This window comes from Symphalangus syndactylus, chromosome X, assembly GCF_028878055.3.
Source record: "Symphalangus syndactylus isolate Jambi chromosome X, NHGRI_mSymSyn1-v2.1_pri, whole genome shotgun sequence".
Lineage (NCBI taxonomy): Eukaryota > Metazoa > Chordata > Mammalia > Primates > Hylobatidae > Symphalangus > Symphalangus syndactylus.
This window is the reverse complement of record NC_072447.2, coordinates 61107362-61133409: the sequence shown is the minus strand read 5'-3', so window position 1 is coordinate 61133409 and position 26048 is coordinate 61107362. Positions and strand designations below refer to the sequence as shown.

At 46.5% G+C, this 26048-nt stretch overlaps 2 protein-coding genes and 1 non-coding gene across 4 annotated transcripts in view; 1 reads left to right on the top strand and 2 right to left on the bottom strand.

Moving 5' to 3' along the window:
- The window catches only part of LOC129475056 (zinc finger protein 157-like), a 47300-nt gene extending 39000 nt beyond the window's left edge, over positions 1–8300 (bottom strand). For both annotated transcript variants that reach the window (XM_063634482.1, XM_063634483.1), the window contains exons 1-2: positions 8239–8300; positions 4025–4211 (exon numbers count right to left, since the gene is read on the bottom strand). In XM_063634482.1, the coding sequence (XP_063490552.1) occupies positions 4025–4126 (102 nt within the window). In that variant the 5' untranslated portion in view covers positions 4127–4211; positions 8239–8300. The remainder of the gene's footprint in view (positions 1–4024; positions 4212–8238) is intronic.
- Positions 1–26048, bottom strand: part of LOC129475042 (zinc finger protein 674-like) — a 981285-nt gene that overhangs the window by 49959 nt on the left and 905278 nt on the right.
- Positions 22555–22661, top strand: LOC129476512 (U6 spliceosomal RNA). Its single transcript, XR_008654953.1, has one exon. It is a non-coding gene; the product is annotated as a U6 spliceosomal RNA (small nuclear RNA).

Below are 26048 nucleotides of genomic sequence, written 5' to 3'. Positions count from 1 at the left end.
GGGCGATAGAGTGAGACTCTGTCTCAAAAAAAAAAAAAGATTGTCTATTAATTCTGTTCTATATGCACTTGGCATACAATCCCACAATTGTCCTCGCGTGCATTTACCCCGCTGTGTAGGAGTAGAAATACAAACACAGTTTCTCCTACTAGACTCTCATAACATGCTGTGACAACAAATGAGTGAGGGATTTTCCTCACACATCAAGCAAGAGGTCAATTCTGCAGTAGACAACAGCTGGGTGTCCTCCAATTCAATTCCATTCTGACACTATCTGCCAGGACATAGCATCAGGTCCCACAGGTTGAGGGCTCAGTTCTGAAGACTACCCCCACTTCAGACTCCAGAGCTTCTTACTGACCAGCTACAAGTCAAGCTTCCCACAATCCCCTCCTAGGGTTCAATTAATTTGCTAGAGTGGCTCATAGAACTCAAGGAAAGGCTGGGAGTAGTGGCTCATGCCTGTAATGCCAGCACTTTGGGAGGCTAAGGAGAGAGGATTGATTGAGGCCAGGAGCTCAAGACCAGCCTGGGAAACAAAGTGACACCTCATCTGTAAAAAAAAAAAAAAAAAATTTTTTAATTAGCCGGGCGTGGTGACACACAACTATGGTCCTAGCTACTTGGAAGGATCACTTGAACCCAGGAGGCTGAGGCTGCAGTAAGCTGTCACTGCACTCCAGCCTGGGCGACAGAGAGACCCTGGGACATGGATGAAACTGGAAAACATCATTCTCAGTAAACTATCGCAAGGACAAAAAACCAAACACCGCATGTTCTCATTCATAGGTGGGAATTGAACAATGAGATCTCATGGACACAGGAAGGGGAACATCACACTCCGGGGACTGTTGTGGGGTTGGGGGAGGGGGGAGGGACAGCATTAGGAGATATACCTAATGCTAAATGACGAGTTAATGGGTGCAGGAAATCAACATGGCACATGGATACATATGTAACAAACCTGCACGTTGTGCACATGTACCCTAAAACCTAAAGTATAATAAAAAAAAAAAAAAAACTCAGGGAAATGTGGAGTCCTAATTAGGGAAAAGGAGTTGCTCCAGGACATATAAACAAAAAGAAGACGCAGATAAGTTTAAGTTATGGGTCTGTCTTTCTTTATGGCCCAGGACATATAGTCCTCTTGAGCAAATAATGTACATAACTCACAAACTTCCTGCTTATCATCAAACACTCCAATTCATCATCAAACACCTTGGCTGACAGAAGAATGCAAGTTAGCTCCCTGCTACTTTGGCGTTATCAAACAGCCCAAGAACCATCCTGTAAAATCTCCAGCAAGCCTTCGTTTCCTCGAAGTCAGTTCCTCCTTTGCTGATTCTACCTGTTGCTCTCTTGCAATGTATTTTCCTACTTTCTCTAATAAATCTGCCTTTCTTTACCTACAACTGTCGTGGTAAATTCTTTTACCTATGAGCCACCGGCCCAGACAGTGGCCACTCACCCTCAACAGGAAACACAAAACTATGTTTACTGGTTTATTATAAAGGATTTTTTTTTAAGACAGTCTCGCTCTTTTGCCCAGGCTGGAGTGCAGTGGTGCAACCTCGGCTCACTGCAACCTCCGCCTCACAGGTTCAAGTGATTCTTCTGCCTCAGCCTCCCGAGTAGCTGGGATTACAGGTGCCCGCCACCATACCCAGCTAAATTTTGTATTTTTAGTAGAGATGAGGTTTTATCATGTTGGTCAGGCTGGTCTCAAACTCCTGACCTCAAGCGATCCTCCCACCTCGGCCTCCCAAAGTGCTGGGATTACAGGCATGAGCCACCGTGCCCCACCTGAGCTTTATTTTTTGTAGTAATGAGGTCTCACTTTGTTGCCCCGACTGGTCGTGAATTCCTGGACTCAAGCAATTCTCCAGCCTCTCCCACCAATAAAGGATATTTTAAAGAATACAAATTCAGGTCGGGCGTGGTGGCTCACACCAGTAATCCCAGCACTTTTGGAGGCCAAGGCGGGTGGATCACCTGAGGTCGGGAGTTTGAGACCAGCCTGACCCACATGGAAAAACCTCATCTCTACTAAAAATACAAAATTAGCTGGGCGTGGTGGCATATGCCTGTGATCCCAGCTACTCGGGAGGCTGAGGCAGGAGAATCACTTGAATCCGGGAGGTGGAGGTTGCAGTGAGCCAAGATCACGCCATTGCACTCCAGCCTGTGCAACAAGAGCGAAACTCCATCTCAAAAAAAAAAAAAAAAAAAAAGAATACAAATAAATCACAGCCAAATAAAGAGATACATAGGGCAAGGCATGTGGGAAGGGGCCTGGAGTCTTCATGCCCTCTCTGGGTGCACCACCCTCCAGGAACCCCCATGTGTTCGGCTACCCAGAAGCTCTCCAAACTTTATCCTTTTGGGGTTTTAGGGGGGCTTCATTATGTAGGCATGATTGATTAAATCATTTGCCCTTGTGGATCGACTTGACTGTCAGCACCCTCTCCTCTCCCAGGTGGTTGGAGGGTCCCAACCCTCTAAACCTACCTTAGTCTTTCTGATGACCAGCCCCATTCGGAAGCTGCCTAGGGACTGCCAGGCATCAGTCAACTCATTAGCGTACAAAAAGACACTTTAGTACTTTAGAGATTCCGAGGATATTAGGAGTTGTTTGCCAGGAAAGACCAATTATATATTTCACAATATCACACCTCTATAAAAACCTTACACAAACTATTATAGGATCTTTATTCATAATATCCAACAACTAGAAACATCTTTATTCATAATATCCAACAACTAGAAACAATCAAGATGTCTTTCAACCAGTGAATGGTTACACTGTTTGGTACATCCATGCCATGGAAAAGTATCAGCAATAAAAGGAATGGGCAGGGCACGGTGGCTCACGCCTGTAATCCCAGCACTTTGGGAGGCTGAGGCAGGTGGATCACGAGGTCAGGAGTTCGAGACCAGCCTGACCAACATGGTAAAACTCCGTCTCTACTAAAGATACAAAAAATTAGCCAGGTGTGCTGGCGCGCACCTGTAATGCCAGCTACTCCGGAGGCTGAGGCAGGCAAATAGCTTGAACCCGGGAAGCAGAGGTTGCAGTGAGCCAAGATGGCGCCATTGTACTCCAGCCTGGGTGACAGGGTGAGACTCTGTCTCAAAAAAAAAAAAAAAAAAGGAATGAACTATTGATATACTGTTAGCTATTGATATCTCCACAGAATTTTGCTGAATGACGAAAGCCAGTCCCAAAAGGTACATACTGTACAATCCGATTAATACAACAGTCTCTCTTTTTTGTCCTTTTTTTTTCCTTTTTGTGGAGAACAGAATCTCACTATATTGCCCAGGCAGGTCTCAAACTCCTAGGCTCAAACTATCCTCCCACTTCTGCCTCCCTAAGAGCTGGGATTACAGGCATGAGCCGCCATGCCCGGCAAATAAAACATATATTTTTTTTGAGACAGGGTCTCACTCTGTCACCCAGGCAGAGTGCACTGGTGTGATCTTAGCTTACTGCAACCTCCACCTCCAGGTTCAAGCGATTTTCCAGCCTCAACCTCCCGAGTAGCTGGGAGTACAGGTGCGCGCCACAACACCTGGTTAATTTTTGTATTTTTAGTACAAACAGGGTTTCACTATGTTGGCCAGGCTGGTCTCAAACTCCTGGCCACAAGTGATCCACCCGCCTCGGCCTCCCAAAGTGCTGGGATTACAGGTGACAGGCGTGAGCCACCACGTCCAGCCACAATATTCTTGAAATGAAAAAATTATAGTATTGGAGAACAGATTAGTGGTGCCCCAGGGTTAAGAGGGGAGTGATGGAGGAAGTGAAGTGGTTGCGTCTATTTAATGACAACATGGGGGATCCTTGCGGGGATTGAAATGTTCTGCATGTCAATATCCTCGGTATTACGAGATGTTACTACTGGGGACAAAAACTAGGTAAATGGTACATTGCATTTGAATCTACAATTATCTCAAAATATAAATTTAAGTAAAAATAAATAAATAAAGAACATATAGAAAAAAATAGGATCCTCCTCCTTACCTCAAAAGATCTGCCAGGTTCTCCCGGAATCAGGGCAGGGAATCTCTGGGGTGATGTCCCATTAGCTGGCATGTTCACCCTGGGCTTCAGCCCACCTTCCATGCTGGACAGATGTCTGTGTGTAGAGGGTCCTGCAGCCTCCAGTAAGGGGTGAGGCTCAATGGCTCCACAGAGACACCAAGAAATCCTAAAAGGACAGTATCTGTATCATCAGTGTCATCCCACATTCATGCCACAATGTTCAGCATCCCCAGAGCATGAGTCAAGGTGGATTACAAAATGATCAAATTTGGGGCCAAATTAATGAGCTTGGGGTCCCTTCTTGAGTGGCTCTACCAGGTGCTTCACTCGCTACTCAGCCAGCCTACACCTCAGTTCAAGTTCAAAGCAGATCTGGGTTTAGGAGAAGTAGAACTGGGGCAGTGCTTAAGGGTTTTTAAGGCCCATGGGGTGGGCAGGTGATGGGCAGGTTCAAGGGGACCTGGTGGGTGACTGTGAGGGCAGGAAACCTGGAAAGCTGATAATCTAAATGAAAGGAAATCGGCCAGTCCTTTCTTCTGCCATCTTTTGTTTTTTTCCACTCTTAGATGAAATATCCCTCTTAAATTCTTTTACTGGGAAGCTTTTATCCTCTTCTTTCCAGAAAAAAAAGGTTCAATCTTAATAATGTTATGTATATTTTTCTTTCTTTCTTTTTTTTTTTTTTTTTGAGTTGGAGTTTTGCTCTTGTCGCCCAGGCTGCTGTGGAATGGTGCGCGATCTCGGCTCACAGCAACCTCCGCCTCCCAGGTTCAAGCGATTCTCCTGCCTCAGCCTCCCTAGTGGCTGGGATTATAGGTGCCCGCCACCATGCCCAGCTAATGTTTGTATTTTTAGTAGAGACGGGTTTTCACTATGTTGGTCAGGCTGGTCTCGAACTCCTGACCTCAAGTGATCCTCCCACCTCGGCCTCCCAAAGTACTGGGATTACAGGTGTGAGCCACTGCACCCGGCCTAATGTTATGTATTACATCAACAAATTACAGGGGGAAACACTCTGCTGTTAACTTACACCAAAAAAGCATCCAATGCAATTCAGCAGCCATTACTAATATAAGCTCAAACTAAAATCAGGGAAAAAGTAAATCACTTAAATGCCACAAAAATCAATTATGAAACATAACCCTGAAACACCATGCTAAAAAGTAAAATGATGAAGCTATTGCCGTAAAATTAGTACTGTCTGCTATAACCCAAAATTATTTTGTGGGCTCTAGCTCACACAAGAGAAGATGAAATAGAGTGGGCTGGGCACAGTGGCTCATGCCTGTAATCTCAGAACTTTGGGAGGCCAAGACAGGAGGGTTGCTTGAGTCCAGGAGTTCGAAACCAGCCTTGGCAACAAAGTGAGACGCTGTCTTTACAAGAAATAAAATAATCCAAGTGTGGTGGTCCACACCTGTAGTGCCAGCTACTAAGGAAGCTGAAGCAGAAGGATAGCTTAAGCCTGAGAGGTGGAGGCTGCAGTGACCTCTGATGGTGCCACTGCACTCCAGCCTGGGTGACAGAGCAAGACTTTGTCTCTAAAAGAGAAGAAAGAAAGAAAGAAAGAAAGAAAGAAAGAAAGAAAGAAAGAAAGAAAGAAAGAAAGAGAAGAGAGAAAAGAAAATAATCAGGCCAGGTGCAGTGGCTCACAGCTTTAATCCCAACACTTTGGGAGGCCGAGGCAAGAGGATCCCTTGAGCCCAGGTGTTCAAAACTAACCTGGACAACATGGCAAAACCCAGTATCCTTAAAAAACAGGCCGGGCGTGGTGGCTCAAGCCTGTAATCCCAGCACTTTGGGAGGCTGAGGCAGGCGGATCACGAAGTCAGGAGATCGAGACCACAGTGAAACCCCATCTCTACTAAAAATACAAAAAATTAGCCAGGCGCGGTGGCCAGCACCTGTAGTCCCAGCTACTCAGGAGGCTGAGGCAGGAGAATGGCGTGAACCCGGGAGGCGGAGCTTGCACTGAGCTGAGATTGCGCCACTGCACTCCAGCCTGGGCGACAGAGTGAGACTCCGTCTCAAAAAAAAACACACACACAGAGTTGCAGTGAGTTGAGATCACTCCACTACACTCCAGACTAGGCGACAGAGTGACACTTTGTTTCTATTAAAGAAAAAAAAAGAGGCCGGACGAGGTGGCTCACGCCTGTAATCCCAGCACTTTGGTAGGCCGAGGGAGGTCAGCAGGTCAGGAGTTCGAGACCATGGTGAAACCCCGTGTCTACTAAAAACACAAAAATTAGCTGGACATGGTGGCACACACCTGTAATCCCAGCTACTCGGGAGGCTGAGGCAGGAAAATTGCTTGAACTCGGGAGGCAGAGACTGCAGTGATCCAAGATCGTGCCACTGCACTTCAGCCTGGGCGACAGAGCAAGGCTCCACCCCAAAAACAAAACAAAACAAAACAAAAAGAAAAAGAAAAAGAAAAAAAAGGCAGAAAGAAAAAAGAAAATAATAGGGTGAACATGAACATTGGGAAGAAATGAAAATGAAAATCTAGCTTTCTATCCAGTAAGATGATTTTATACATAGAAAACCTACCAGACTGCTAAAAGACTACTAAAATTAATAGGGTATAATATAATATAAGTGGCCGGATACAAGGTAAAATTATAAAAGCAGATAGTTTCTTTTTTTTTTTTTTTTTTTGAGACGGAGTCTCACTCTGCCGCCCAGGCTGGAGTGCAGTGGCGCCATCTCGACTCACTGAGACCTCTGCCTGGGCTCAAGCGATTCTGCGATTCTGCTGCCTCAGCCTCCCGAGTAGCTGGAATTACAGGCGTGCACCACCACGCCCGGCTAATATTTGTATCTTTAGTAGAGATGGGGTTTCACCATGTTGGTCAGGCTGATCTCAGACTCCAGACCTCGTGATCCGCCCGCCTCGGCCTCCCAAAGTGCCGGGATTACAGGCATGAGCCGCTGCGCCTGGCCAAAAGCAGATAGTTTCTCTCTATAATAACAATGAGGCAATGGAAACAAAATTGCATAAATAATGATAGCAAAAACTATATAAAATACGTAAGTGTAAGTATAACTTTTTTTTTTTTTTGAGACAAAGTCTCCCTCTGTCACCCAGGCTGGAGTGCAGCGGTGCAATCACGGCTTTTGGAATCAGGCGATCCTCCCCTCAGCGTCCAGAGTAGCTGGGACTACAGGAACGCTCCACCACGCCCAGCTAATTTTTCTTACTTTCTTTCTTTCTTTTTTTTTTTTTTGTACAGATGGGGTTCTCCCAGCGTTGCCCAGGCTGGTCTCGACTCCTGGACTCAACCGATCGCCTTCCTCGGCCTTCCAAAGTGCTGGGATTACAGGGGTAAGCCACCGCGCCCTGCCAGAATAAACATTTTAAGGAGGTGGGCCTATACGATTACAAAAAGAAAAAAAATTTGACTAATATAAAATAGTCGGCCTGGGGCAGTGGCTCACGCCTGTAATCCCAGCACTTTGGGAGGCCGAGGCGAATGGATCGTTTGAATACAGGAGTTCGAGACCAGCCTGGGAAACATGGAGAGACCCCCCCCATCTCCACTAAAAATATAAAAATTAGCTGAGCGTGGTGGCGCGCGCCAGTAATCCCAGCGACTCGGGAGGCCGAGGCACAAGAATCGCTGGAAACTGGGAGGCGGAGGTTGCAGTGAGCTGAGATCACGCCACTGCCCTCCAGCCTGGGCGACAGAGAGAGACTCCGTCAAAAAAAAAAAAAAGAAAAGATGGTGTATACAAAATATTCTTGATTGCAGCTAAAGAGATTCTTAAGGAAAAACGCATGCTCTTAAAATTTTTTTTTAACAAAGAAAGGCTGAGCATTAATGAATTAACATCCAATTTAAGAAGTTAGAGAAAACAGTACAGATAAGAGCAGAAATTAAAGAAATAGAAAACGAAGGTACATCAGAAGAGATCTGTGATCAGAGGAGCAACAAGGTCAAAAGTTGTTTTTTTGGAAAGGCTAATAAAATTAGCAAACCTCTGGGAATATCGATAAAGGAAAAACCTAAAGCGCACACTATTAAGACTGGACATCAAGACACAGCAGGGAATCTAAAGCCTGAGTACCCCAGAGGCCCTCATCCCTGACACTCATAGATTCCCATTCATTAGGTTCTTTATTTCCCCACCAATTGACACCACAACTGCCAATGCATCATCCCCCGAAGCCAACAAAGCCTCAAAATCACCTGAGCGACTACCACGCCATAAAACCTCGGGCACTGCATTTAGCGTCGCGCGCCAAGAAGACTTAAACGGCCTCTGAGGGGGATTTCCGTTTCCTGTCCTCACCCCTGACACTGCACCTTCTAAGGCTGTTGATTTTGCACACTATCATTAGGACTGAGAGGTTGTAGTCTACTCACTGAAGACAGCGCTGTTACGGATCGGCGGAGACTTGGTCCATGAGTGGCGTTGTCAGGCGAGGAATATGGCTGCGCTATGTCGTGTCTCATGGGAGCCGCCATCTTAGCAACCATTCCGTACAGTGGGCTGTTCCACAGAAGGCGGGGGCGACAGGGCGTTCACGGGTAGAATCCCTCTAAGGGCAATATTCTGGGAGAAGCTGGTCTTTGGAACTCGGTTCTATAAGTTTGGGCAAAGTTTAAAGAAGCAGAGGTGCGCCTCCTACCCAGGGAGGAGGGGGGCGTGTTCTGATGTTCAAGGGAGACACCACTGGGAAAGAGGGGGAAGAAGTCAGGGTGGTACAATCCCCCCCTTGGAGATACCACTGGGAAGAGGGGGAGAAATCAGGTTAACACAGGTGCCCGTCGTGGGCGATACCACTGGAGAAGAGGGGAAAGGAGTCAGGGTGTACAATCTCTCGATGTGCTGCAGTTACCATGGAGAAGACTTGAATTCCCCCATCTCTGTTACCCTCCTTGCCCCACTACAATGATAGTAGTTAGGAATAATAATAATAGCCTTTGAGATGGACAACCAATGTTCATACCTCTAATCCCAGCACTTTGGGAGGCTGAGGTGGGCGGATCAGTTGAGATCCAGAGTTCGAGACTAGCCTGGGCAACATGATGAAACTCGTCTCTACTAAAAATACAAAAATTAGCCGGGTGTGGTGGCACACACCTGTAGTCCTAGCTACTCAAGAGGCTGAAGTGGGAGGATCGCTTCAGCCCAGGAGTTAGAGGCTGCAGTAGTTATGATTGCACCACTGCACTCCAGCCTGGGTGACAGAGTGAGACCCCATTTCAATTTATTTCAAAAAAAGAAAAATGCTTAGAAAACGGCCAGGCGCGGCCAGGTGCTGCGACTTATGCCTGTAATCCCAACACTTTGGGAAGGGGGTGCAGGAGGATCACTTGAGGTCAGGAGTTCAGGACCAGCCTCAGCAAAATGGCAAAACCCTTCTCTACCAAAAATACAAAACTTAACTGGTGTGGTGGTGTGCATCTGTAGTCTCAGCTACTCAGGACGCTGAGGTGGGAAGATGGCTTGAACCTGGGAGGCAGTGGTTGCAAGTGAGCAGAGATCGCACCACAGCACTCCGCCCTGGTCAACAGAGTGATACCCAGTCTAAAAAAGAAAGGAAAGGAGAGGAGAGGGGAGGGGAGGGGAGGGGGCCTGGCGCCGTGGCTCACACCTGTAATCCCAATAGTTTGGGAGGCCAAGTGGGTGGATCACCTGAGGTCAGGAGTTTGAGACCAACCTGGCTAACATGGTGAAACTCCGTCTCTTGTATTAGTAAAATACAAAAATTAATCAGGCATAGTGGTGCGTTCCTGTAGTCCCAGCGACTCAGGAGTCTGAGACAGGAGAATAGCTTGAACCCGGGTGGTGGAGGTTGCAGTTAGCCGAGATCATGTCACTACACTCCAGCCTGGGTGAAAGAGGGAGACTCCATCTCAAACAAACAAAAAATGTTATTGATCTTGGCTGGGCGCGATAGTCCACGCCTGTAATCCCAGAATTTGGGGGAAGGCCGAGGTGGGCAGATCACTTGAGACCAGCCTGGGCAACATAGTGAGACCTCGTCTCTGCAAAAAATAAACAAAATTAGTTGCACATGGTGACGCGCACCTGTAGTCGCAGCTACTCAGGAGGTGAGGAGGTGGGAGAATGTCTTGAGCCTGGGAGGTCCAGACTGCAGTGAGCCATGATCGCACCACTGCACTGCAGCCTGAGGGACAGAGCGAGACACTGTCTCAATCAATCAATCAATCAAACGGTATTGATCTTGATTACTGAGTTTTTTTAGTACCCCCTTACATTTTTCACATAAGGCAAATGCCTCCCTCACCTTACTAGCCCTGCAGAGAAACCTTGTTCTCTAAAATCATAGACTATCGGAAATTTTCCTGTTTGAAATAATATCAATAAGAATAAAACCTCCTACTCTTCCCTGGAGGATCTAAGTTACTCTGACACAGAGAAACAGCCTTGATTTCTGACCCAGGTGCAGAGCTTCAGATAATGGGTATCTGAAGCCAAAACTTCACATCTATGTTTAGTGTTTATTTTTTTCTTTTCTTTTTCTCTTTTCTTTTTTTTCTGAGATAGGATCTCACTCTGTCACCCAGGCTGAAGTGCAGTGGCATGATCACAGCTCACTGCAGCCTCAACCTCCTAGGCTCAAGTGATCCTCCCACCTCAGCCTCCCAAGTAGCTAACAGACTACAGGCACACGCCACAATGCCCAGCTACCTTTGTTCATTTTTTGTAAAGACAAGATATTACTATGTTGCCCAGGCTGGTCTTGAACTCTTGGGCTCAAGGGATTCACCCACCTCAAGTGCTAGGATTACAGGCCTGAGCCACTGCACGCAGCCTATCTTTTGTGTTTTTTTTTTTTTTTTTTTTTTTTGAGACAGAGTCTCGCTCTGTTGCCCAGGCTGGAGTGCAGTGTGTGATCTCGACTCAGTGTGACCTCCACCTCCCAGGTTCATGTGATTCTCCTGCCTCAGCCTCCCAAATAGCTGGGATTACAAGCATGTGCCACCACACTCAGCTAATTTTTGTATTTTTAGTAGAGACAGGTTTTCATCATGTTGGCCAGGCTGATCTCAAACTGCTAACCTCAGGTGATCCAATTGCCTTAGCCTCGCAAAGTGCTGGGATTACAGGCGTGAGCCACTGCGCCCAGCTTCTTTTGTGTTTCTAAAGAAAAAGGACCCTAGGTCTGCTTCACAGTCTGAACCTAATGTTAATCCTTTTCCATACCAACCTCCTTTGCTTTGGGCTTGTCAAAGCACTGCTTCATTTAAACTTTACCTAAACTCTGCTCCTATATCCTATACTAATCCCATTTCTTCCTTTGTTCATTGACACTAAGGTGATCAACCAACCCTGTTTGCCCAGGAATAGGGTTTACTGGGACAAGGGCACTCAGTACTAAAAGCAGGAAAGTCCTGGGCAAACTGGAACAAGTTATCTTAGGTGAGACATCCCCACAGTTCCTGTGGGGTGTGGTCTTCCTTGCCGCAGCAGGTTAATAAACCCATTTCTTTCGGGACTATGGATGTGACCTTGGTAGTCTTTTATCAAGGTCATTAATGTTGGAAGAGTTCACAGAGGTGAAGTTTGAGATCAGTCCTAGTATGCATTGACGGTGGAAAAATGAATAGGCCTGATTCAGGCTCCAGGTCAGTGGAGCATTGCTGGGGGAATAGTTAAAGGCTGAATGCTAAGCTATACCAGAAAGGCATTGATGGTGGAAGAGTTATCAGAGTACTAGATTGAGATCAGACTAAATACTGCTGGGGAGCCGGGCGTGGTGGCTCACGCCTGCAATCCCAGCACTTTGGGAGGCCGAGGCGGGCAGCCTGGCCAACACGGTGAAACCCTGTCTCTACCAAAAATACAAAAATTAGCTGGCTGTGGTGGCTCACGCCTGTAATCTCAGCTACTCGGGAAGCTGAGACAGGAGAATCGCTTGAACCTGGGAGGCAGAGATTGCAGTGAGCCGAGATCGCGCCACTGCACACCAGCCTGGGCGATAGAGCGAGACTGTCTCAAAAAAAAAAAAAAAAAAGATGGGGTTTAAAGTTGGTCCAGAAGTGGTGAAAATGTTAACAGGGGCCCAGATTTTAGATTTTGACAAGGGAATTATTGACGGTGGATTAGATAACAGATGACCAAATTCGAGGTCCAGCCAGATGAGCAGTGGTGGCAGCAGAGTTCATAGAAACCAGCAGTTTGAGATTTCTTGTCTAGACCAAATCTGGGGAGTTGTAGATAGATGATGCAGCTGACCAGTGGCTGCATCGGGGAGGTGGGATCTGGTTTCTGGTGGCCAATGGGATGAAGTAGCAGCCTGCTCTAGGGAGAAGCCCCTGTTGCTATGTGCAGGGTGAAAGGGACCTGAGTTGCTATAAATAGTTAGCCAATGAATGCACGAGAAGATGGGCTTTAGTCTCTTCAGCCTATGGCAGTCATGGTAAACTGTTACTAGGTAGTAACTAACCCCATTGCCATGTGAAGTGAGGCAGCCAAAGCCTAGCTTGAGAAGCTGTGGACAGAAGGCGCAGTTAGCTAATGGCTGAATATAAGAAACAGGCTCTGGTCTCCCAGGTCAATATGAGGCTGCCTGATCTGTAAATCAGCAGAAGTCCCCATTGTCCAGTGCAAGGAAGGGGCAGGACGGACACAGCCTGACGGGGGTGCAGGTAAATAGCACAGCTGGAGGTAGTTGAAGTGGGTGGGGGCACAGCCCGAGGTTGCTTTGGAGAGATGGCTCAGCTAGCCAATGGCTCTGTATGGGAGGCAGGCTTTAGTCTCCATGGCCAATGAAATGCGAACATCCTTGTCACTAGGCGAAATAATTTTGCGGTTCAAATTACATCATTAAGAATGAAGCATCTTAATGCCTGAGAGACTAAATCACTTTGACACAGAACAGCAGCCTCAATTTCCAACCCAAGTGGAAGACGGGGAGGAGATGTAACATGAGAGGTTGCAGACAGATGACACAAAAAGGAAAAGAAATAAGTTAAATTAACTTTAATAACATACTTTGTTTGAACTACATTAACCAAACATTCTTATTTGAACAGGTAATAAATTTTTAAAATTACCTAGATATTTGGCATTCTTTTTGTGGTAGTAAGACTGAAATCAGATGTGTATTTTACATTGACAGCACATCTCAATTTTGAAAGCTAAATTTTCATCAGAAATACTTGATTTGTACCTAGATTTCACAAAATTTAGTTGAAAACATAGGTTAACATTCCTGGCGTGGTGGCACACGCCAGCATTTTGGAAGGCCGAGGCGGGTGGATCACCTGAGGTCAGGAGTTTGAGACCAGCCTGGCCAACATGGAGAAACCCCGTGTCTACTAAAAATACAAAAAATTAGCCGGGTGCAGTGGCGTGTGCCTGGGAGGTTAAGGCAGGAGAATCGCTTAAACCCGGGAGGTGGAGGTTGCAGTGAGCCAAGATCACGCCATTGTACTCTGGCCTGGCAACAAGAGCAAAACTCTGTCTCAAAAAACAAAAACAAAAATATTCACCAGTGGCCAGGCACAGTGGCTTATGCCTGTAATCCCAGTACTTTGGGAGGCCATGGAGGGAGGATCGCTTAAGGCCAGGAGTTCCAGACTAGCCTGGACAACACAGTGAGACCCTGTCTCTACAAAAACTAAACAAAATTATCTAGTCATCGTGGTGCTCCCCTGTGGTCCCAGCTACTCAGGAGGCTGAGGAGAGGAGATGGCTTATGGCCAGAGGTTCCAGGCTGCAGTGAGCTATGATTGTGCCACCATACTCCAGCCTGGGCAACAAAGAAAGATCCTGTCTCTAGAAATAAATAAACAAACAAACAACAACAAATTCACAAGTCATTCTAAATATACTTTAAAAGTTTTCCAATAATTGAATTATCTATTTTATTGTGTGTGTGTTAATTTTTTTTATTTTTTACTTTTGTGGGTACATAGTGGGTGTGTATCTAATTTAAATGTTAAATTAACTAAAATGAATAAATTTAAATATTCAGTTCCTCAATCTGATTAGCCTCCTAGTTTTTGTTTTGTTTTGTTTTGTTTTGTTTTGTTTTGAAACAGGGTGTTGCTCTGTCACCCAGGCTGGAGGACAGTGGTACAATCATAGCTCACTGCAGCCTCGATCTCCTGGGCTCAAACAATCCTTCTGCTTCAGCCTCCCAAAATGCTGAAATTACAGGCATGACCACTGCACCTGGCCTCATTAAACTCAAGTGCTCAATAACCATGTGGCTATTTCGGCCTTATCTGATGGCACAATTCTAGACAAAATGACATTTTTTTTGAGACAGGGTTTCACTCTGTCGCCCAGGCTGGAGTGCAGTGGCATGACCACAGCTCACTGCGGCCTTGACCTCCCAGGCTCAGGTGATCCTGCCATCTCAGCCTCCTGAGTAGCTGCTACTACAGGCGCAAGTCACCACACCCCAGCTAATTTTTGTAGAGACAGAGTTTTGCCACGTTGCCCAGGCTTGTCTCAAACTCCTGGGCTCAAGCGATCCTCCCATATTGGCCTCCCAAAGTGCCAGGATTACAGGGGTGAGGCACCGCACCCAGCCTCAATAACATGCCATTGATGGTGATGGAGCTGAGTGATATTGTGGAATATATATTTGGTTTTGTCCCAGTTTCCGGACAAATGGCTCCAAAAACCCTTGGAATATCCGGAATGATAAGAGTGTCTTTTGCTTGTTAATGAAATGACTGGTGGCTGGGGGCCTCTAGATAGCTTCAGGTTGGGGGCTGAGCAACTAAATAGGGAGTTGGGACTTTGAGCCCCACTCCCAACCTCCTGGGAGGGGAGAGTGGCTGAAGATTGACTTAATCACCAATGGCCAATGGTTTAACCAATCATGTCTAGGTAATGAAGCCTCCATAAAAAACCAAAGCACCATCGGCGGTGGCTCATGCCTATAATCTAAACACTTTGTGAGGTCGAGGTGGGAGGATTGCTTGAGCCCAGGAGTTCAAGACTAGCCTGGGGCCGGGCATGGTGGCTCACACCTGTAATCCCAGCACTTTGGGAGGCTGAGGTAGATAGATCACTTTAGATCAGAAGTCAAGACCAGCCAGGCCAACAGGGTGAAACTCCATCTCTACTAAAAATACAAAAATCAGCCAGGTGAGGTGGCTCATGCCTGTAGTCCCAGCTACTCAGGAGGCTGAGGCAGGAGGATCGCTTGAACCTGGGAGGTGGAGGCTGCAGTGAGCCAAGATAGCACCACTGCACTCCAGTCTGAGAAACAGAGAGAGACTCCATCAAAAAAAAAAAAAAGAAGAAGAAGAAGAAGCAGAAGCATAGGTCACAACCTGTGCTTGCCATTGGCATCTGAAGTTGGGGGAGGTCTTGTGGTACTGAGACCATCACCTGATGGCCACCTGACATTGCTGGTCATAGGTGTGGGAGGAAAGCCCTCTCCTGCCCTGCTCATGCCTAACTAGCTAGCTGCCTACTATAACTCTAGGGGGTCTGACTTCTAGGTAGGTAATGTTGGAATGGAATTGAATTAGAGGACACCGAACTGGTGTTTGCTGGAGAATGTGCCAGAAATTTGCTGGGGGGCGGGGGGCACCGGGGAACCTCCATACATCTGGTATCAGAAGTGCTGAGTGAGAGTAGAGTGTAGGAAAAGCAGACCAGTCACAGTGGCTGACTCCTGTAATCCCAGCACTTTGGGAAGCTGAAACAGGAGGATCACTTGAGGCCAGGAGTTTGAGACCAGCCTGGGCAACATAGTGAGACCCCCATCTGATATGGTTTGGATCTGTGTCCTCTCCCAAATCTCATGTTGAATTATAATCCCCAAAATTGGAGGTGGGGCCTGGTGGGAGGTGATTGGATCATAGGGGTGTTCCTTCATGAGTGGTTTAACATCATCCTCTTGGTGCTGTTCTCGCGATAGTGAGTGAGTGAATTATCAAAAGATCTGGTTATTTAAAAGTATGTAGCACCTCCCCCTCTCTCTTCCGCTGCAGCCATGTAAGTCGTGCCTGCTTCCTCTTCACCTTCTGTCATGATTGTAATTTTCCTGAGGCCTCCTCAGAAGCTGAGCAGATGCCAGCACCATGCTTCCTGTATAGCCTGTGGAACCATGAGCCAATTAAACCTCTTTTCTTTGCCCAGTCTCAGGTATTTCTTTATTTTTATTTTTATTTTTTATTTTTAGACGGAGTCTCTCGCTCTGTCACCCAGGCTGGAGTGCAGTGGCACGATCTTGGCTCACTGCAAGCTCCGCCTCCCTGGTTCACACCATTCTCCTGCCTCAGCCTCCCGAGTAGCTGGGAGTACAGGTGCCTGCCACCACGCCCAGCTAATTTCTTTGTATTTTTTTTAGTAGAGACGGGGTTTCACTGTGTTAGCCAGGATGGTCTCCATCTCCTGACCTCGTGATCCACCCGCCTTGGCCTCCCAAAGTGCTGGGATTACAGTGTGAGCCACCGCTCCCAGCCTTTTTTTTTTTTTTTTGAGATGGAATCTCGCCCTGTTGCCAGGCTGGGGTGCAGTGGTGCGATCTCAGCTCACTGCAACCTCCGCCTCCCAGGTTCAAGTGATTCTCCTGCCTCAGCCTCCCGAGTAGCTGGGACTACAGGTGTGCTCCACCATGCCTGGCTAATTTTTGGTAGAGACGGGGTTTTACCATGTTGACCAGGATGGTCTCGATCTCTTGACCTCGTGATCTGCCCGCCTCGGCCTCCCAAAGTGCTGGGATTACAGGCATAAGCCACTGCACATGACCCCAGGTATTTCTTTAGAGCAGTGCAAGAACAGACTAATGTACCATTTCTTTTTTTTTTTTTTTTTTTTTGAGACGGAGTCTTTCTCTGTCACCCAGGCTGGAGTGCAGTGGCGCAATCTCAGCTCACTGCAAGCTCCGCCTCCCAGGTTCACGCCATTCTCCTGCCTCAGCCTCCCCAGCAGGTGGGACTACAGGTTCCCGCCACCATGCCCCGCTAAATTTTTTTGTATTTTTAGTAGAGACAGGGTTTCACCGTGTTAGCCAGGATGGTCTCAATCTCCTGAACTCGTGATCCCCCTGCCTTGGCCTCCCAAAGTGCTGGGATTACAGGTGTGAGCCACCACGCCCAGCCTTAATGTACCATTTCTTAAAAAAAATTAGCGGCTGGGCGTGGTGGCTCACGCCTGTAATCCTAGCACTTTGGGAGGCCGAGGCGGGCAGATCACAAGGTCAAGAGATCGAGACCATCCTGGTTAACACAGTGAAATCCCGTCTCTACTAAAATACAAAAATTAGCCAGGTGCAGTGGCACGTGCCTGTAATCCCAGTTACTTGGGAGGCTGAGGCAGGAGAATTGCTTGAACTTGGGGGCTGGAGGTTGCAGTGAGCCGAGATCATGCCACTTCACTGCAGCCTGGGCAAAAAAGTGAAACACTGTCTCAAAAAAAAAAAATTAGCTGGGCATGGTGGCACGTGCCTGTAATCCCAGCTACCGGGAGGCTGAGGCAGGAGAATCCCTTGAACCAGGGAGTTGGGGGTTGCAGTGAGCCAAGATTGCGCCACTGCACTCCAGCCTGGTGACAGAGCGAGACTCCATCAAAAAAAAAAAAAAAAAAAATATTAGCTGGGTGCCTGTACTCCCAGCTGCTCAGGAAGCTGAGGTAGGAGGATCACTTGAGCTGGCAGCTGGGATGTTGAGGCTGCACTGAGCCCTGATGGCACCACTGCACTCCAGCCTGGGTGACAGAGAGAACCTGTTACAAAAAAAAAGGAGTAGGAAAAGTACTTTTGGTTTTTCCTAAATCACATCAAGCTGAGAGAGACATGATTTTGTATTGTAGACCAGAGGACCATGAATGATAAGAGCTAATAGAGGCCAGAGTTAAAGATGTATGAAAGATGGGCATTGAGGGTGAATTGTTGACAGAAGCCCATATTCAAGGACAGACAACAGTAGCATTGTAGGCTGGATATGGTGGCTCACACCCGTAATCCCAGCACTTTCAGAGGCCAAGGCAGGAGAATTGCTTGAGGCCATGAGTTTCAGATTACCCTGGCCAACATAGCAAGACCCTGTCTCTTAAAAAAAAAAAAAAAAAAAGAGGCTGGGCGCGGTGGCTCACGCCTGTAATCCCAGCACTTTGGGAGGCCGAGGCAGGTGGATCACAAGGTCAGGAGATCGAGGCCATCCTGGCTAACACGGTGAAAACCTGTCTCTACTAAAAATACAAAAAAAAATTAGCCGGGTGTGGTGGCGGGCGCCTGTAGTCCCAGCTACTTGGGAGGCTGAGGCAGGAGAATGGCGTGAACCCGGGAGGTGGAGCTTGCAGTAAGCTGAGATCATGCCACTGCACTCCAGCCTGGCGACAGAGCGAGACTCCAACTCCAAAAAAAAAAAAAAAAAAAAAAAAAGAGGCCAGGTGTGGTGGCTCAAGCCTGCCTAGCACTTCGGGAGGCTGAAGCAGGTGGATCACTTGAGGTCAGGAGTTTGAGATCAGCCTGGCCAACATGGTAAAACTGCATCTCTACTAAAAATACAAAAATTAGCTTGGCATGGTAACACATGCCTGTAATCTCAGCTACTCAGGAGGCTGAGGCAGGAGAATGGCTTGAACCTGAGAGGCAGAGGTTACAGTGAGCTGAGATCATGCCACTGCACTCCAGCCTGGGGGACAAGAGCGAAACTCCATCTTAAAAAAAAAAAAAAAAAGCCAGTCGCGGTGGCTCATGCCTGTAATCCCAGCAGTTTGGGAGGCCGAGGTGGGCAGATCACAAGGTCAGGAGATCAAGACCATCCTGGCTAACACAGTGAAACCCCTTCTCTACTAAAAATACAAAAAAAATAAAATAAAATAAAATTAGCCGGGCGTGGTGGTGAGCCCCTGTAGTCCTAGCTACTGGGGAGGCTGAGGCAGGAGAATGGCGTGAATCCAGGAGGCGGAGCTCGCAGTGAGCTGAGATCACGCCGGTGCACTCCAGCCTGGGCAACAGAGTGAGACTCTGTCTAAAAAAAAAGAGTAGTCACTGTTGATGGAATAGTTAACAGAGGATTTAAGGTCAGACCTGAGAGGCATTGGTGGTTAAAAAATAGAGATTTCCAGTCTGGACAAGGTAACATATGTCTATTTCTCCCTGCTCCTTCCTGCTGAGCACAACTATCAACCCTGGAAATAGTACGAGACAACGAAAGGGAAACTATGAATGGCGGTAAGAAGAAACTGAACTCCTTGGCCAGGTACAGTGGCTCACGCCTGTAACCCCAGCACTTTGGGAGGCTGAGGCAGGCGGATCACCTAAGGTTGGGAATTTGAGATCAGCCTGACCAACATGGAGAAACCCCATCTCTACTAAAAATACAAAATTAGCCAGAAATAGTGGCGCATGCCTGTAGTCCCAGCTACTCGGGAGGCTGAGGCAGGAGAATTGCTTGAATCTGGGAAGTGGAGGTTGCGGTAAGCCAAGGTCGTGCCATTGCACTCCAGCCTGGGCAACTAGAGCGAAACTCCATCTCAAAAAAAAAAAAGAAAAGAAAAAGAAAGTGAACTCATTTAGGATTCCAAGACTGGAGAAACAGCACTACTACAGGGCATCTTATGTCCCCCCCACCCACCAGAAGAAGGCAACTCAAGCCCAGCATTTCCTGACCCTGATCCAAGCCATGGAAGGTAGCCCAGCCCCAATAGGCTAGTTCCTCCCCTAGATGAAAGGGAAGTCCCTCTGATAACATGAGGTAAACCCAACACCAACAGTGAGGGGGTGGATCGGGAACCCACTAACAATAAGTGGTCATGAAAAGTGCTGTCCTTCTCCACAGGGCCAGGGATAAGCCTCCCCAACAAGGGACCTCCCCCCGACCCCACCCTGCCCAGGCGGACAGAGACAACCTGTATTGCATCAAAAAGACACAGCCATAGCAAGAGGCCAGGCCTGGACAATCCCTTACCTTAGGTGCCTTGAAGACCCGAGACTCCCTTCTCCCAACAGGAGGCCTGGGACTAGTAGCTGAAACTGGCAGAAATGATATAACCACAGCAGGTGACCAGACTCAGAAAATCCCTCTCCTGCTCAGAGGCACCGGGGCGAACAGGCAGAACCAGCAAGGGGACCCAGCTACAACAAGCATCCTGGCCCAGGAAGCCCCACTGGCTTTGCAGGCCTGGGATTCCACTTCCCTGCAGAGACACATGGGCAGCCAGAAGGCACTGGTAGGGGGATCTCATCACATCGCCCCACCATCAAGAAACACCCGGAGGCCGGGCGCGGTGGCTCCCTCCTGTAATCCTACCACTTTGGGAGGCTAAGGCAGGAGTATTGCTTGAGCCCAGGAGTTCGAGACCAGCCTGGGCAACATGAGGAGACCTCGTCTCTACCAAAAATTAAAAATTAGCCAGGCGTGACGTCACATGCCTGTGATCCCAGCTACTCGAGAGGCTGAGGCAGGAGGATCACTTGAGCCCAGTAGGTCGAGCCTGCAGTGAGCCATTATCACGCCACTCTCCTTCATCCTAGGTGACAGTGAGGCTCTGAGAAAACAAAGAAAGAAAGAAAGAAAGAAAGAAAGAAAGAAAGAAAGAAAGAAAGAAAGAAAGAAAGAGAGAGAGAGAGAGAGAGAGAGAAAGAAGGAAGGAAGGAAGGAAGGAAGGAAGGAAGGAAGGAAGGAAGGAAGGAAAGAAGGAAGGAAGGAAGGAAGGAAAGAAAGAAAAGAAAGAAAAGAAAGAAAGAAAAGAAAGAAAGAAAGAAGGAAAGACGTGGAGATCTGGCCAGAAAGAAAGAAAAAGAAAGAAAGATGTGGAGACCTGGCCTGTAGAAATTTCCCCTGCTCCCTCAGGCAGCACCAGCAGAGACAAGTGGGAGCCTCAGAGGTACCAGATAGACCAAACAGACAAAAATAACACCACAAAGGCTCTGAAGACTAAACCGCCATTAGAAACACAGCAGAAAAACTAGGCCAAAACCTACATGATAAACCTAAATAGAGTGACTGCCTGCTAAAATAAAAGACTTAAATAGGACTCCGAGTCTCCCAACATAATAGACCAGGATGCACCTCAAAAAATTAAAAATAGGCCAGGCACAGTAGCTCACACCTGTAATCCCAGGACTCTGGGAGACCAAGGAGGGAGTATCACTTGAGCCCAGGAGGTAGAGACCAGCCTGGGCAACATAGCAAGACCCTGTCTCTACAAAAAATACAAATATTAGCTGGTTGTGGTGGCACACGCCTGTAATCCCAGTTACTTGGGAGGCTGTGGCAAGAGGATCACTTGACCCCAAGAGGTGGAGGCTATAGTGAGCTGCAATTGATTGTGCCACTGCACTCCAGCCTGGGGGAGAGGGCAATATCCTATCTCACACACAAAAAAAATTTTAAATAGAATTACCATATGATCCAGCAATCTCATTACTAGATACATAACCAAAGGAAATTATATAATGAAACTGGAGGACAGTATGATAAGGAAATAAGCCAGGCACAGAAAGACAAATACCACGTGTTCTCACTTACGTGTGGAATCTAAAAAAGTTGAACTCATAGAAGCAGAGAGTAGAATGGTGGTTACTAGGGGCTGAGGGTGAAGGGGGTTGGGGAGATGCTGGTGAAGGATACAATATTTCAATTAGATAGCAGGAATAAGTGAGATCTATTTTACAACATGGTGACTATAGTTTTTTTAAATAGATACAGTGCCTCCCTGTGTCTTTGGAGTGTAGTGGCGCAATCACCGCTCACTACAGCCTCAGTCTCCTGGGCTCAAGTGATCCTCCTGCCTCAGCTTCCCGAGTAGCTGGGAATACAAGTGTGCACCACCACGCCCAGCTAATTTTTTATTTGTAGAGACGAGTTCTTGCTATGTTGCCCAGCCTGGTCTCAAGCTCCTGGGCTCAAGTGATCTTTCTGCTTTGGCCTCCCAATGTGCTGGGATTACAGCCATGAGCCACCATGTGCCTGGTGGTGTTGTATTCTTGAAAATTGCTGGTCGGGTGTGGTGGCTCACGCCTGTAATCCTAGCACTTTGGGAGGCCGAGGCGGTAGGATCACTTGAGCCCAGGACTTCAAGACCAGCCTGGACAACATGGAGAAACCCTGTCTCCACAAAAAATACAAAAGTTAGCCGGGCATGGTGGCAGGTGCCTGTAGTTCCAGCTACTCAGGAGGATGAAGTGGGAGGATCACCTGAGCCTGGGAGGTCAAGGCTGAGATGAACCCAGATTGCACCACTGCACACCAGCTTGTGCAACAAAGTGAGACCCTGTCTCAAAATAAATAAATAAAAAAAATAAATTGCTAAGGGAATAGATTTCAAGTATTCTCACAAAAACATGATAAATATGTGAAGTAATGCATGTTAATTAGCTCAATTTAGCCATTCCACAGTGTATATATATTTCAAAACATTATGTTGTACTATATATATATATATATACACACACACACACACACACACAATTTTTGGCTATTTTAAAATTTTAATTAAAAACAAATTGCCAGAATACAATAGGAAATTACACATTATACTAAGAACCAAGAAAATCACAACTTGAATACGAAAAGATAACCAACTCACGCCAACATCAAGATGACTCAAATGTGCTCACTTTGGCAGCACATACACTAAAACTGGAATGATACAGAGAAGATTAGCATGGCCCCTGTGCAAGGATGACATGCAAATTAAAAAAATTTTTTTTGTTTAAAGATGACTCAGATGATGGAATTATCTGACAAGGATTTTAAAGCAGCCATCATAAAAAGTTTCAGCAATCAACTACAAATTCTACAAATTCTCTTGGAACAAATAAGAAAACAGAAAAATCCCAGCAAAGAAATAGACATTATTAATACAAAAAAATGGAAATATAGAACTGAAAAGTGCAATAACAGAAATAAAAACCATGGCCGGGGGCAGTAGCTCACACCTCTAATCCCAGCATTGGGAGGCCGAGGCGGGGAGCCCAGGTGTTAGAGACTAGACTGAGAAAAATGGTGAGACCCCATTTCTATTAACAACAACAACAAAATAACAAAAAAAAATTTTTTAAATCTCACTGGGTCCTGGTGTGGTGGCTCACACCTGTAATCCCAGTACTTTGGCAGGCCGAGGTGGGCAGATTACTTGAGGTCAGGAGTTCGAGACCAGCCTGGCCAACATGGTGAAACCCTGTCTCTACTAGAAATACAAAAACTAGCCAGGTGTGGTGGAACATGCCTGTAATTCCAGCTACTTGGGAGGCTGAGGCAGGAGAATCACTTGAACCTGGGAGGCAGAGGTTGCAGTGAGCCAAGACTGCACCATTGCACTCCAGCTTGGGCAACAAGAATGAAACTCTGTCTCAAAAAAAAAAAATCTCACTGGATGGGCTCAATAGTAGAATGGAGATGACAGAAGATAGAATCAGTTAACTTTTGAAGGCAGATCAGTAAAATTCACCCAATATAAATAAAGGAGTGAAAACTGACAGAAAATATTGAACAAAGCTTCGAAAACCTGTGAGACAACAACAAAAGACCCAGTGCATTCGTTCGTTTTCTTTTTCTTTTCTTTTCTTTTTTTCTTTTTTTTTTTTTTGAGATGGTGTTTTGTTCTTGTTGACTAGGCTGGAGTGCAATGGTGTGATCTCGGCTCACCGCAACCTCTGCCTCCCAGGTTCAAGTGATTCTCCTGCCTCAGCCTCCCAAGTAGCTGGGATTACAGGCATGCGCAATGATGCCTGGCTAATTTTGTGTTTTTATTTAGTTATTTATTTTATTTATATTATTTTATTTATTTATTTATTTATATTTATATTTATTTATTTATTTTTTGAGTCTTGCTCTTTCACCCAGGCTGGAGTGCAGTGGCGCAATCTCGGCTCACTGCAAGCTCTGCCTCCCAGATTCATGCCATTCTCCTGCCTCAGCCTCCTGAGTAGCTGGGACTACAGGCACCCACCACCATGCCTGGCTAATTTTTTTCTATTTTTAATTTTGTATTTTTAGTAGAGACGGGATTTCTCCATGTTGGTCAGGCTGGTGTCAAACTCCTGACCTCAGGTGATCCACCCGCCTTGGCCTCCAAAACTGCTGGGATTACAGGCATGAGTCACCACGCCCAGCCTTATTTGTTCATTTTCACACTGCTGTAAAGAACTACCTGAGACTAGGTAATTTATAAAGAAAAGAGGTTTAATTGACTCACAGTTCCACATGACTGGGGAAGCCTCAGGAAAGTTACAATTCAATCATGGTGGAAGGGGAAGGAGAAGCAAGGCACGTCTTACATGGTGGCAGGAGAGAGAGAGAGAGCACAAAAAGAGGGGAAGTGCTACACTTTTTAACCATCAGATCTTATGAGAACTCACTCATTATCAAGAGAACAGCATGGGGAAAATCTGCCCACATGATCCAATCACCTCCCACTAGGTCCTTCCCCTGAAATGTGAGGATTACAATTCTACATGAAAATTGGATGAGGACACAGAGCCAAACCATATCACCCAGTATTCATACCATGGAAGTCCCACGACAAGAGAAAGGCAATGAGGCCAAAAGACTATTTGAAGAAATAATGAATGAAATGTCCCAAATTAGGCAAAGGACACAAACCTACAAATCCAAGAAGCAGAGGGACTCTCAAAGAGGATAAACTCAAAGAAGTCCATGTCTAGATATATTATAATAAAACTTTTGCCAGGCGTGGTGGCTCATGCCTGTAATCCCGGCACTTTGGGAGGCTGAGGTGAGTGGATCACCCGAGGTCGGGAGTTCAAGACCAGCCTGACCAACGTGGTGAAACCCCGTCTATACAAAAAATGCAAAATTAGCCAGGTGTGGTGGCACATGCCTGTAATCCCAGCTACTCAGGAGGCTGAGGCAGGAGAATCGCTTGAACCTGGGAGGTGGAGGTTGCGGTGAGCTGAGATGACGCCACTGCACTCCAGCCTGGGCAACAAGAGTGAAACTCTGTCTCAAAAAACAAAAACAAACAAACAAAGAAAACTTCTGAAAGCTAAAGCAAATGAAAATAACATGAAAGCAGCCAGAGAGAAACAAGCATTACTCATAGTAGAACATCAATTTAAATGCCAGCATTCTTCCTTTCCTGAGCAGGAAAAAAAAAAAAAAGACAGGAGATTTCTCATCTGGAGGTCAGAAGGAAGTAGCATAACATTTTTCAAAGTGCTGGAAAGAAAAGAGCTGTCAACTATAAATTCTATATCTGGTAAAACTGTCAGGTAAAAAGGGAAATAAAGACATAGACAGGAAAACTTTATAATCTGTTGCTAGCAGGCCTACCCTTAACAACTGGCTAAGGAAGTTCTTCAAAAAAAAAAAAAAGAAAGAAAGAAAAAGAAAATGAGAAAAGAAAGATTCAGCTAGGTGCAGTGGCTCACACCTGTAATCCCAGCACTTTGGGAGGCTGAGGCTGAAGGATTGCTTGAGGATAGGAGTTTGAGACTAGCCTGAGCAACATAGCAAGATCCCCATCTCTACAAAAAAATTCAAAATTAGCTAGGCATGATGGTGCACTCCCGTAGTCTCAGTAACTCCAGAGGCTGAGGCAGGAGGACCACCTGGGCCCAGGAGTTCAAGGTTGCAGAGAATTGTAATGGTACCACTGCACTCCAACCTGGCCAACAGAGTGAGACCCTGTCTCAAAAAAAAGAAAAAGAAAAAGAAACAAACAAACAAAGGAAAAGAAGAAAAATTCTTGGAGCATCAGGAAGGAAAAACGCTCAATGAAAAGAGCAGAAATATGAGTACATAAAATAGACTCTTCTTTTCCTCATGAGTTTTATATACCGTATTTGATAATTGAAACAAAAATTATAATACCATTTGATACTAAAGCAATGATATTTAAAAGTGGGTTAGGTAAAGGACCTAAATGAAAGTGAGGTTTCCACATTTCATAGAAAGCGAAAAATTGTTAGTACCTATAGGTTTAAAATATGAGGCCAGGTGTGGTGGCTCACGCCTGTAATCCCAGCACTTTGGGAGGCTGAGGCAGGAGAATTGCTTGAACCCAGGAGGCAGAGGTTGCAGTGAGCTGAGATTGCACCACTGCACTCCAGCCTGGGAGACAGAGTGAGATTCTGTCTCAA